This window comes from Diospyros lotus, unplaced genomic scaffold (genome assembly GCF_014633365.1).
Source record: "Diospyros lotus cultivar Yz01 unplaced genomic scaffold, ASM1463336v1 superscaf1, whole genome shotgun sequence".
Lineage (NCBI taxonomy): Eukaryota > Viridiplantae > Streptophyta > Magnoliopsida > Ericales > Ebenaceae > Diospyros > Diospyros lotus.
In genome coordinates, this window is record NW_026267104.1 from 6537311 (window position 1) to 6551106 (window position 13796).

A 13796-nucleotide genomic window follows, 5' to 3' on the forward strand; every position below is an offset into this window, starting at 1 on the left:
TATAACAACCACGTGCCTTTTCTCCAATCATAGCACGTGACTTTCACGCATAATTGAAAAAGGTGCAATGGTTAAATTTTTCAACTTCTTTCTCTTTTCTCGCCACCAATGACCTCACTTTTGTCGTCGCTACCGCCGAACTCTTGCCATCCTTGTCGCCACCAACTAACCCCTCACTTTTCTCATCGCCGACCAACCTCACCATTATCAACTAACCCCTCACCTTCCTCGTCACCATCGGCAAATCTTTTGCCTACCCTACTGCTAACCGACATCTTGCCTTCCTCGACCCAACCAACTTCTCACCTTATTCAGCCCTCTTTCCTCATCGCCAACCAACTCAGATCTCATCTTCCTTGCGACTGTGCTTCTTTTCCTCGTGAGGACAAACCGACCAACGTTTTACTTGCTACACAAATATCTCATGTCGTCAATTGGCCAATCTCTGGCCTCCCTCGTGTCGATCGACCGACCAATTGACCTCTATCACAACTGTGCTTCCCTTTCCTCACGCCAATGAATCAACCGACCACCATTGCGATTGTGCTTCCTTTTCCTCACGCCGACCAATCTCTCGCCTCCATTGTCGTCAACCCATCTCTAACCTCCTTTGTCGCCAACTGAGTTCTTGCCTCCCTCTCATCGTCGACCCAATTGCATAACACATGTAACTCACACACACCCAATTGCAAAGTGAAAGGTGTGATTGTTCCAAAATTAAAAAATCAGAGGTGCAATAGGTATATTTAAAGTTGAGGGGACTAAATCACTCCGGCAAAGTTGGGGGCATATTTATGCCTTTTGCAAAAATGGTTATTTCACAAACAGATTTATCCAACGGAAATGCTTGTTTAAGGTTTTCACCTGCATATGAGCCCCACGTCCGCCGCATAGACAGATCTACGTAATTTAGAAACAAAAATTTATTTACAATCATAATAACCATCAAATATGGAAATGCGTGAAACAAGTTCAAAACAATAGCAAAGTACACGTGACAACCAAAAATAAGTTATCCTGAATCTCTTGGTACAGGCAATTAAAATCCAAGTTGCTACGCAATTATAAGTCCAAAAGAGGGGGCAAAAGAACAAAGAGGTAAGTGTAGTCAGACACAACTACAGTATTGAAGGTTCTACAACTATACACACAAAGTGGAAAAATAAACAGGGCGGTGAACTCCTTTTGGAAGTGCAGAACAGAAGGCCACACTAACCTCAGAAATGGGAACAACAATCCCTAATCACATGCATCAGAAAACTCAGTCTGTCGTCGCAACTCCTCATCAGCATTCCTCAAGAATTGATCCCAGCCACTCCCTGGACTAATATCTAGGTAATCATAAGGAACTGCAGTTTTTAATCCTGGCCTTACTCCAAATTGACTTCCCACTACTCTAAATTCTAAAGCATTTGCGTCTTTGCTGAAACTTTGCTCCAGTTCCTCCCAAGTAAATAGCAGAGGAAGTGTGAATGCACCCCATGGGTTGAAATCCAAAAGCTTAACCCGCCCATCCTTTCTAACATAAACGTCAAATGTGTAATTTTCTGACTCAAATTTCAGCCTCAATTCATCCAGAAAGAATTCCTGGATTAACATTTCTAGCTCCTTTTTCCTCTCAACAAGAGCAGGATAAAACCCAGTGACCTCGCGCTGGGAAATGCCAACTAGGTGCTGGTCATATATGAAACAACGGAATTCCATCTCTGGCCAGAGAGAAGGGTACCACTTGCGGAGGGCTAGGAAAAAACTTGAGGGTCTTGATGAAGTTTTATCACTGCAGGAATCATACGCATGACAAAGATCATGAACGAGTGAGTCAGATGACCGTAGCAAAAGTGCGATCTCACTGAAAGAGGTGCATTTGAGACTCCCAGTTGAGCTAATCCAGGCTGAGTCTTTAGGTGCACTCCAATTTAGCTTAGGAAAAACAGCACCGCCAAGGGATTCAATTGATTCCTTGATCTTCAATTCAAGTTCTGGGAAAGAAGGTGCTGGGGAAGGTTGTTCTGATTCATCCCCAGACCCTTCCGATACTACATAATCTTCTTCTTCTTCTGGTTTATGGATTCGGTTGGGTAGGGCATCTTCCTTTGAAATGGAAAGAGGAAGAAGGAAAGGCCCAGAATCATCAAGAAGGTACTGAATAAAGGATTCCGGAAGCTCATGAATAACAGTTTTAATAGAGATGTTTTTAAATTTTGGGTACCATTCCTGGATCTGACATCTATTTACTTCCTCTTCCCGCATCTTTGAAGGATAAGATGAATACCTCTTTGTTTCTTACTCTGATTGCAATATAACTTCTTTTTCTCCTAATTACTGCATAAGAGCCAGTGTTCATCAATAGTTAATGTTTATGAGGCATAACAAATAAACAAAAAATAACGAAAAATATCAACTGCAAGATTAAAGATCCCAAAAAGTCTATGTATCCGTAACAACCTAACAATCAGAAAGAAAAACTAATCAACCCCAAAAAAAATAAATTAAAGAAAAATTAGAAACTAAAATGAATTCTATTTGCAAACTACAAGACAGATTACAAGGAACCTCCTCATTTACTTGGAAAAAATAAATATATGTTTATAAAAAATCAACAACCCACGGAACCACATTAATGCCATATTCTAACAGATTTAATCCACCAACCAACTCCTACCACATCCACCTCTGAGCAAAAGCAAGAGAAAGACTGAAAGACTAAACATTGGAAAATCAAATAGTGGGAACCAGTGAAAACCTTAATCACCAAGCAAAAAAAAAAGAATTCCAGAATCCATTAATACAAACCAGAAATAATGCCATATTATTCTTCTCACCTTCCCCACCCCATCTCCTCACTTGATACTGGTTTGGCCATTCACACCCATTCCCTCCTTTCCATGTGTCTTTACAAAAGCGAGGATGTTGCAAAATGATATAATTGCACTTCAACTTAAGAAAACCAAACATAATTTAGTTTGCAACTAGAATTGTTTTAATGATTTTTTGATAAAGCGCAACCTCATTAGGGTGACAAGAATCAAGAAGCTTGGAATAGAAACTTTCATGTTAATACTAATATACAAGTCTGATACAACTATCATAGAAAGAGGGAACACCAAATGGAGTCCCCCTTTTGCCACAATTTTTGTCAGTTTTACCCTTCAGTATTTTTTGTATTAACATTTTTAGACAATTTGAAGAAGTATTATTAGGTAATTAAAAGATAAATATGTAAACACATGGATGGCAATTATAACTTCCAAATTGCATAATTGCACCACTTGCACAACTTACTCTAATTACTGAATTTTTTTCCAAGTTCGTCGATAGCAACATGCCTCCCACTGGGCAGGGTCGGCCATTTAGAGAAAGAAGCTAAAAATGATAGAGAGAAGAACAGTAATTTTTTTTTTTTTTTAATTACATACATATTATGGACTCCTCTAGTCGCTCTGAATGATCACAACAACATGATCAGATCAACGAAAGCAAAACCATTAGCTTATGGGCACAAATCAAACACTTCTAAGTCAAAATTGAAACCATAGGAGAAGAACCAAAACCCATATCCATCAAACAATACGACAAGAAAGAAAATGAAAAAATAAAAAATAAATAAATAATCACAACCCTCAAGAAAACACGTTCTTAGGAATAGAAATCCAAACTCAAGGGGCATAAACCCTAGCATGATGGAAAACTGGTGGTGGCAAATGCTCTTAGGGCCTCAAGTCGCTAGGAAGCATGAGTTTGTTTGTGTGTGCTTGGTGAAAGATACAGAGGAGAAGTACTAAAAAGAGAGAAAATTGAGTGAGAGAACAGCAGAAAGTAGAGAACAGTGAGTGCGTGAGATTGACAGGAAAAGAAAGAAGAATAAGGGGAGAGAAGAGAAATCAGACAGGGGGCCCACCGGCAGTGCGCGGCTCTCCGGTGAGCTCGCATTCTTCCGACAACCGGTGAACAGACCTTCGATTCTGGGAGACCTAAATGCCATCCAAAGATCATTCGTGTAGGCCAAAGTTTTATTTGGGCCAGTTAACTTATTTCTGGGTGTACAATTTTAGGGTTGTCCATGGGCCAGACCCAGCTCAGACCCGCTAAGTCCAGACCTGATACAGTGAGACCCTGCCCAAACCCATTTTAAAACAGGTCTGATCTCACAGGACCAGACCCATTCCACATATGGTTGGGTCTGACCCAAAAACCCGACTCAATTAGAAAAACTAAGGGCCTGTTCTCTTTGTTGTTTTCAGGCCGTTTTCTGTTTTTGATTTTTCAAAACACCCAAAACGCGTTTACTTACCCATTTTCAAAAATACATTTTTCAAAACACAAAAAAAATTTACACAAAACTCAAAATAGCAAAATCGCATTTTGGCCATTTTTAGCCAAAACCAACGAGTGATTCCAAAACACGAAAAACACCTCTCGGTCCTCTTCTCCCTTCTCCTTCTCTTCAAGCTCGACATCTTCTTTTCCAGCTCTCTTCTCCCTTCTCTTTCTCTTCAAGCTAGGTCGCCACTGCCATCCATGCCCGCTGCCACCACCGCCTGGCACGCCCAAATCTGTCGTCCACGCCCACCACCGCCACGCCCAGATCCGTCGTCCACGCCCGCCACCGCCACCACCCTCTGCCATTTCTTCCTTCCATCACCGCCTCTGCCATTTCTTCCTTCCTTCATCGCCTCATCCAGATCCGTCGTCCACGCCCGCCATTGCCACGCCCAGATCCGCCGTCCACGCCAGCCACTGCCACCGTCATTTGCCATTTCTTCCTTCCTTCACCGCCTCACACGCCCTCTGCCATTTCTTCCTTCATTGACTTTTATGATTTATAATTTATTTTAATATTTATGTTGTGATAATCTAAATCTGTAGATAATTTCTATTTGTAGATAAAAAAAAAATTATTATGAAATTAAAGTTGAGTCAAATTAAAAATGATTTTAGAAAGTATTTTGTAATTTTAATACATTATATATGATTAAATTATTAGTTATCTCTAATATTATATTTTAAATTTTTTAAATTAAATTTATAACTTATTAATAAATATTTATAATTTACTTTGAATCAAATTTTTTAAATAAAATATCATAAAATAACATTTTACAAAATTTTAAAATAAACGCATTTTCCAATTTTCAATTTTGAGAAACAATTTTTCAGAATGATAAAAAGAACGCGTTTTTAAAAATTTCAAAACAAACACTCAAAACACAAAACTGAAAATGAATTCAAAACTCAAAACTGAAAATTGAAACACAAAGAGAACACTACCTAAATATTTTTCCCCTTTTGCTGCACTGTGATCTACATAATTCTCAACATTTTAAAATTTTCATTATATAAAAACAAACTATTATATACACTTGCAAATATCAAATGAAAATTTCATAAACTTTCTCATCCAAAACTGCCACAAACTACATTCTTCAAAAACGAACAATTAAAAGCAAACCACATCACATTCTTCTACGGCAAACCATATCACAGAAACTAAATAGAAAGATCATATATGAGCATTCAAGTGAAATAATAGTTAGTGATTTTACAACCTGACCAGTTTGGGACATCGATCCATACCAAAAATATATATATGTTCTTCCCTCTTATGAATTTCAGAGAAGGAAGATTTGGAAACAGAATTCAGAAGCCCTGTTGAAGCTAATAGATACAGTAAATTTAAGTCAATTATTTTGATAGTTAATAGCACCATGCAGCAAGTGTACGAGCACACAACAAAACCAGTTTAGCTTTGAGTCTGCAGATAACAATTTCTGCAGACATCATTTTTCTATACCAAGTGCTGTTGAACAAAATGTTGAGTCTCCAAAATTATCTTGTCGCCTGGATTCCATCTGTTTAATGGATATGATCAACATATTAATCAGAAATCTTTTTATGCACTAAACCCAAAATTTTAAGGAAGATGAAATCAAATCTGTCCCTCCCTGTCCCTGGATGAGAGTTTCTACTAAATATATGTACCTTGCTATTGTGCTAGGCTGGGAGTCAAAATATTCGGTTTTTCCTGTTTCTAATTCACCAAATCTAATCTGTATGAAAGTCGATCTTCATTTATTTTAGTAACTGCACAAATCAGTATGGAGCAAACAAAGAGCCCAAATCTAGAGGCAATTAAAAGAAATTGATGGAAAAACAAAAATAAGAAAAGCAGCATGAACTAGCAAAACCAAAACCAAAACCAAAATCCAAAATTTCCTATACTGTCTTATATTATTTACACTACAGATAAAAGCTCCAAATTACAATGGATAAATCCCCAGTGAGTTATCAATGACAACATTATCAACCTCTTCACCCTCAAATCTGGCTCAAGCATGGCATGCAACCACCCAAATTTCACATAAACCATGACACTCAAACTCGAGACTCCTAACAAAACCAACTAGCCAGCTAGCTTTCAATGACAGTAATGGGCAAACAGGGATAGCAACAGAAAAAGGAAAGGGCGAATTAAATCTTGAAAGTACATGCAAACGGGCTAACCCCTCACTTTATTCTTCAGACATTCCCTTTGCTGTCTTCATTCTTCTCTTTCAAATAACCAGATTAGAGTAGGGAGCAAGTAAATGAACACATGTTATAGTAGATATATATATATATATATATGCTTTCAATCGAAGAATATAGAAAATGATAATTTTTAAAGAATTTGCATAAAAAATATTACTAAAATAACATGATAATAATAATTGCACATAATTTTGCAATTATTATTATCTAGTTTTGTGGTATTTTTTTCCAGAGTCAAAATCAAAATAAAAGTCAATCAAAAACTTACTGACACAAGTCGTGATGGTGATGGTGATGGTGATGATGCTGAGAAGGAATGACTCATCAGAATTAAGTAGGAATTTTTTTTTTTTTTTTTTTTACATAAAATTCTATGCTTTGAAACACTTCCAAAGGAATGGGAAGTGCCTAATTCAAGAAATTTCCAAACATAAAAGGAACTGATCTCCAACTTGCACATGTACAAATTAAGAGTTGAATGAGGTGTGAGTAAGTGAATTTAATTTTCTGTGTGTGAACATCATGTCTGAATAGAATAGATAAAAAAGTTTTCCATTTATTTTGGGAACAGAATAGAAGCATATTCCTATTTTGAACTCATTAAAGGGAAAAAAAGCTTCCTGTTATCACAAGCAAATAACATGAATGACCAAGGCAACTAAAGAACTTCTCGACAGAACAAGCTACTGCCATTTGCAGGCCAGTCAATTAGGCTATCTTATCTTATCCTTTTTAGTTTGTAAACACCAGAACACTTGCAAGAAAAAGACAAATTAATCTAGCCATTTTATGGCTACAATAATTAAAGCACAATTATAATCCCCTAATCCTTAGAACCCCAGTTTTTTTTGTTTTTCTGGCTAAGTCCTTAGAAATCAGTTTCTCAATTTGATTAGTTATCAGACTTTGTACTGAGTATTTTAATTCTTCTACATTAGAATATTAATTTTCTTATTTGGAATATGCATTCACATCTATGTGCTAGCCTTATGACTAGGAAACCTCTTAAGTGGCTTTGTGTTGGAAGAGAAGAATAATAAATAGAGAGCTAACAGAGAGAATGAGGCAACACAGAGTAGAGTAGGGATGGTTGGCAGAGAAGAAGAAAAGAGAAAAAATTACGTGAGAGAGAAATCATTGCCATTCTCCATTAATTTGCATTCAGTAATTAACATACCGAACAAATATAATACAAACCCTAATCAAAGAAAAAAAAAACAAAATCGTACAGAACAGATCTTCGAAGAACAAAAAAAGGTTCGAGAGCGTAGATATACCTAGAAAATGAGGGAGGTATAAATCCAAGGAGAATGGAGATCGCAAAGCGATGCAGTGGCAGGAGAAGGTTCGCGGTGTCGGAGATGCTCACTTCCGGATGAGCAGAGAACGGAGAGGAGGAAGATAGTCGGTGGTGCCGGAGATGGTGGCGTCGGGTTGATTGGAGAACGGAGAAGTGTCGGAGATGATCAGCGGTCGGCGGGGGCTAGAAACCCTAAGTCCCCATCTTGCCTTTGACTTGAGAGAGAGATTGAGGAAGATTGAAAGTGACTAATGGATCTGGGTCACATTTTTGTCAAATGGGTCTATTCAGACCCGTTTCATTTAAAAATACTCTTGACCTAACCGATTTAGTTTGGATCCACTGTAATGAATCTAAGTTTTACGAGTTTGTAACCGGGTCCAGAAATGATCTCGCCCATTAAACAGTCTAGGGTCCAGATGAGAGTCTACTTGGTCTTGGACCCCCAGAATTTCAACACCTACTCCCCAAATACACATAATAGTCCACAAATCATGCACACTAATGTACCGTTTATTAACTCCTAGGGCTTAGGTCAAGTGGTCAGACAAGTGACATATTAGGTTTATATCAATATGTCATGAGTTTGATTTCTACCTTACACAATAAAATAAAATCTCACACCTACAATTTACCTCTTCTACCGAAATCGAGGACACAAATGACAAAGGTCACCCAAGGGTAGTCATCCCAATGTACCCTTTATTAGTTTATTAAAATAAGTAAAATAAGAAAATATTAAGGTAAGATTATAATACTTTTTAGATCAAAATATGAAATGATCAATATAAGTATGAGAAATATTCTAATATTTTTCTTAGATAATTTGTTAATTTTTTTAGAATCTATTAAGAATTTTACTTTTTTTCTATATGTTTGTTAAATGCATATGATAAGTACCAAGATAATAATTTTTTACTAAAATATTCCTATTATCAAATTCATTTAAAACTGTATATTAACATCAACAACAAATTTATGATTAAAATAATATTTTATGATTAATGTGAATTGTCAAAACATAAAAATTAAAATTAGTGTTTTATTTTCTAAATTCATATTCAAGAATAGATTTTAAAAAGATTCAGATAGTATAAATAATTATTGATAAAATTACAATAATTTCACTTGATTAAAAATTGTCAAAACATATTTTCATAATAGATAATAAAATATAAAATTAAATAAAATAATTTAAAAAATCAATTAAATGAATTTGTATTAGATAATAAAATATATATAATGAGATAGAAATTTAAATTTTAAAAATGTATTAAATAATATTAATTATCCTACAATTGACATATGAATAATTTAGAGTTATATGTAAAATACCAGATAAATTTATCTAAAGAGAGTCAGATAAATACATTTGTAAAATGTCAAATCAGAAGTCACGCGATAATTTTTTCAAAAAATGCCAAATAAATTTAACAAGTACATTAGAAAGGACAAACATTCGAAATATTTTTCATATCTAACTTTTTTCATTTCATATCTTAATTAACAAACATTACAATTAAAAGTTGAGATACTCATGCCTAATAAAATTTAATCTTTAATAACCAGTACAAAGAACATACCTACCTATCAAATCAAACCTCCGGACATTTACAATTTGAAGAACTATTTTTTCCTTTCGAAAAGCAACAAATTTTGAGAGTACATTTAATAATTCTATTTTAAATTTTTGTATAGAATTATTTCAAAAAATTACATTTATGAGAGATCAAACAAGTGTATTTTTTTCACCTGTTATAAAAACATGGAAATATTGTAATTAGATTAATAAATGTACAAGAGTTCTCAAACACTAGGAAAAGTATAAGTTGTGTTCTCTTTGTTGTTTTCAAGTTATTTTTAATTTTTAATTTTTTAAAATAATGAAAACGCGTTCTTTTTACTATTTTAAAAATATATTTTTAAAAACAAAAAATTATTTTGAGTGTTTTCATTCAAAACAAACTCTAAACTTAAAACATATTTATTTATTTATTTATTCATATTTTATTATTGTAATGGAACAAAATATTACAAAATTCATTAATTTTAAAATGTATATATTTTTTAATAATATATTAATATTAAATATTTTAAATTTACTGAATAATCAAATTTATTGAATAAAATATTATTAAAAAATTATTTTCAAAATTTTAAAGAGAATGCGTTTTCTAATTTTTTGTTTGAGAAATAATTTTTCAAAATAACAAAGAGAACACGTTTTTAATTTTTTAAAAATAGACTACCAAAACAAAAAATTAAAAAACTCAAAACTGAAATTTGAAAAGCAAAGAGAACGCAACCATATTTTCTCAATATACATATTTCACATTGAAATGCAAAATAATTGTTGGTATGCATTTTAAAAAATATTACATATTTTATAATAATATTTTTAAATGTCAACCAAACACCAGCAAGATAAGATGATAAATGGTATTTTTCAAAATATTTAAATAAATAATTGAAATTATCATGAAGGAAGCTTCACCCGTGTCTGCCTGGAATTAACAAAATAATTTTTTGAGTTTAATAACATTATTATTAAGACCTAATGAAAGGCCTGTTTAACCTTTTGGATAGTCTCTTTACGATAAATAAAGTTAAAAAATGTTGTCAAATCCTACCTTATCTAAATTAGTCATCAAAATAAAATTTATCCTTTTAACCTAATAAAAAAATCCAAATAGAAGTAGTGACAATGAGCTCAAGAACTCAATTATTGGAGTTGTGAGCATCTTTCTATCACCCACCCAACCCCACGTAGAAGAGAATAAGTCCACAAGTAAAAAGTATGTGGTTTGGTATATCTTACCTTAAAATTATTTAAAATATTTTATATAAAATTAAAGGATCACCCATCAAGTAAAAATAAAATGAATATTTGAGATAATTATTTTTTGCGTCCCCTAATACTCGTATCATCGATTACGTTAGGAGAAATAAATCACTAGTTGAGCATTTGATTCTTGTGAGGGCGAGAATCGAACTCATAACTTACCGAATTAACACTAATATATTATTCATCCAATTAGTCGACTTATATTTTTAAGGCAATAAAATGAATACTTTAACAATAAAGGGTAATGCTTAATACAGCCATGACTTTGTTAGATGTTTGAAAATCCCTTTTGATATATACTAAAAATAAAATATATATATATATATTAAGAATTTTATTGGTATTGGTCTCCACAGTCCTGAAAATCATTTTTAATATATAATAAAAACAAAAAACTATTTTCCCCTAATTTAAAATAGAATTACTAAAATTTAAAGACTCATACATTTAAAAATATTAAAATATATCTAAAACATAATTATCCTAGTATTAAAATTTTAACACTTTTTGACTTTTTTTTCTATGTCCACCCTCACCTTTCCAGTTCTCTTTGTTCATCTTTTGGGTGTGTCTTTGAGAATTAATATATAAAATCGTGAAGACTAAAGTTATATTATTTTTATTAAGTTAAATTTAATTATTTTATTGGACTGATCATTATTATATGGGTCTTAGTATTCGTATCCTCAATTTGTTGGGGGAGGTAAATTATGTAACGCCCCGTTTTCCTATAACGAGCGTTAACTTGAGATTTCGAGAATTTTTTTTTTTTTCAACATCAAACACACAACATAAGTCTCTCAATACATATACCTTCATCATAATCATTTCCCGTCAATCCCGATCGTATCTTCTTAGCATATCAAAATTTAATAATAAATAAACTAAGACAGGTATTAACAATCACATCAGCGGAAGCAAGATCGAAACATCAATGATATATAACCGACAATTCCTTTACAATAACCAAATCAATGTTTCACATGAAAATATCAAAATATTACATAACCTCTGAACATCGTAATCATGGACAAAACCTACGAAAACTAAACATAGCCGCTACATCTCGATGATATTCTTTCCCTTGGCGCCACTGCTTTCACCTGGAACGTTTGAATATTCCAGGGACATAGTCCAAATTAGATGCTGAATCATCTAAGTGAGAGTTCAAAAACATTTTCATGCAGATATGAAAAATCATATACAAAATCGATAAATCCTGACATGCACCAGCCTAAGAGAATCCCACATAGCACTTAACCCTAACCGGGGAAAATGCAATCTTTCTAAAGGCGACACAACCACTTCGGCCCATTGGTAAAACAATCCTGCTTAGGAGGGACAACCTCAACATATGAACCCGTGAATCACCCCATTGTCATTGTTAGGCTTTACGCTCCAACTCAAAAGCAATCCAAAACCCAACGCAACCCTAGCCTCAAGAATGTCACATCTGATATTTTACTCTTGTGTTTAGTTTTGATAATGAAAAATTTCAAATGTATTTTATTCTCAATCAAAGCATATGGTTTGGAAACAAAAATCAATTTCAAAGTGCTTTGTTAAAATGATCTATGATCTTTTATATTATTTGGAGATTAGCATAAACAAGTTTTAAGATCTAAAAAGAATCTCCTTGAAATCGTTGGTCAAAATAATTCTAAGGCAAAAGACCAACTAGAACATGTTTTTGAAAGTGTGTTCATTTTAGAAAGTGTTCATTTTTAGAAAACTATCTCCTAGTATTTTGATATCTAATATCTCTTGGTAATGAATGGTTTTGATAAATGCCTATATGAAAATCAATTTCTACTATGTGGATTATATGAATGAGAAAATGAATTTTTAGTATATAAGTTTTGAAACAAGATATGAAAACTTATAGAAGAAATATTGAGTATGGTTGAGAGTGATTTGAAAAACTTGCTTGTTGAGAGTGATTTGTTTCAAAATATACTTTTGATGATCTCAACTTGCTTTCAAAATAATCAAAATAAGGATTCAAAAGAATCAGATGAGGATTTGATAAATTTTCAATCTTTTTAAAAGGATAGTCGACTATGTTTTTCATTCTGTTGACTATGCCTCAAAATAGTCGACTATTTTGGTTGTTCTGTCGACTATTCAAGGCATCTGTCGACTATTTTTGCCATCTGTCGACTATCGAGTAAGGATAGTCGACTATGCCTTTTGGTCTGTCGACTATTTTTGTTCATAAGTTTCAAAATTTTCTTCACATTTTTGCATCTGTCGACTATTGGAATGTGTCTGTCGATTATTGAAAATTTGTGTTATAAAATAGTCGACTATTCGTTTTGTCTGTCGACTATTTCTTGCTTTACTTGTAAAAATAGTCATCTATGCATTTCTTCTGTCGACTATTTCTTTTTGCAGAAAGCTCCAACGGCTATTTTTTCAAATCCCAACGGCTCCAAACGGCTATATTTCTCTTCAACTTTGTGGGACACTTATATATACATGTCATAGATGATCAAGATAATGCTAATGGACGGGAATGAAATTATTTGAGCTTACTGTTATTCTCATTTGTATTTAAAATCGTCTGTGCTTTAATTTTCTCTCTTCAAGGCTTCGATCTTCACTTGTAATTATTTACTTCAAACCTTGTATCATTTTTGAGAGATCATTGTAACTAAGAGTTGTACTCTTAGATTCTCTATTCGATTGTTTGTATTTTTTCCTAGCAATAGCTAGAGGGCCCATTAAATTGGGAGGTTGTATTTCCTAGCTTGTGTAGCTAGAGGGCCTACTTGTGTAAGTAGGAGGTTTTAGTGAATTGGTTTAAAATCCTTAGTGGGAGCTAAGGTAGTGGATTAGGTTTGGTTTAAGCCAAACCACTATAAATCCTTTTTGTCTTTTATTCTTCTTGCTTTACATTTATCATCTCATATGTTCTATGTTTTAAGTCACTAAAACCTCAATTGGGTCAAAAAGTTTTCAAGTTTCTACCAAGTTTTTAATTATACCAATTCACCCCCCTCTTGGTGTGTGCCATAGCATCTCCCATTCTAACAACATCAGCACTATCCTCGGAATCGACGTCACCTCGGCATTAATGCTATTGCTCAAAGGAACCTGGGGTGGTGTCCACTCGCAGCCCCG

The 13796-nt window shown here is 33.6% G+C and overlaps 1 protein-coding gene across 1 annotated transcript; it reads right to left on the reverse strand.

Moving 5' to 3' along the window:
* Nucleotides 1–979: 979 nt before the first annotated feature.
* LOC127793005 (uncharacterized) lies at nt 980–8095 on the reverse strand. The gene is made up of 2 exons (XM_052323734.1): nt 7806–8095; nt 980–2322 (listed from the first exon to the last, which is right to left on the reverse strand). Exon 2 carries the CDS (start codon nt 2248–2250, stop codon nt 1240–1242), a length of 1011 nt encoding a protein of 336 aa, XP_052179694.1. The 5' UTR covers nt 2251–2322; nt 7806–8095; the 3' UTR covers nt 980–1239.
* Between the last annotated feature and the right edge of the window lie 5701 nt (nt 8096–13796).

Bases quoted from the DNA above. Each gene is read 5' to 3' on its own strand.
- LOC127793005 (XM_052323734.1), bottom strand. From the start codon at position 2,250: ATGCGGGAAGAGGAAGTAAATAGATGTCAGATCCAGGAATGGTACCCA.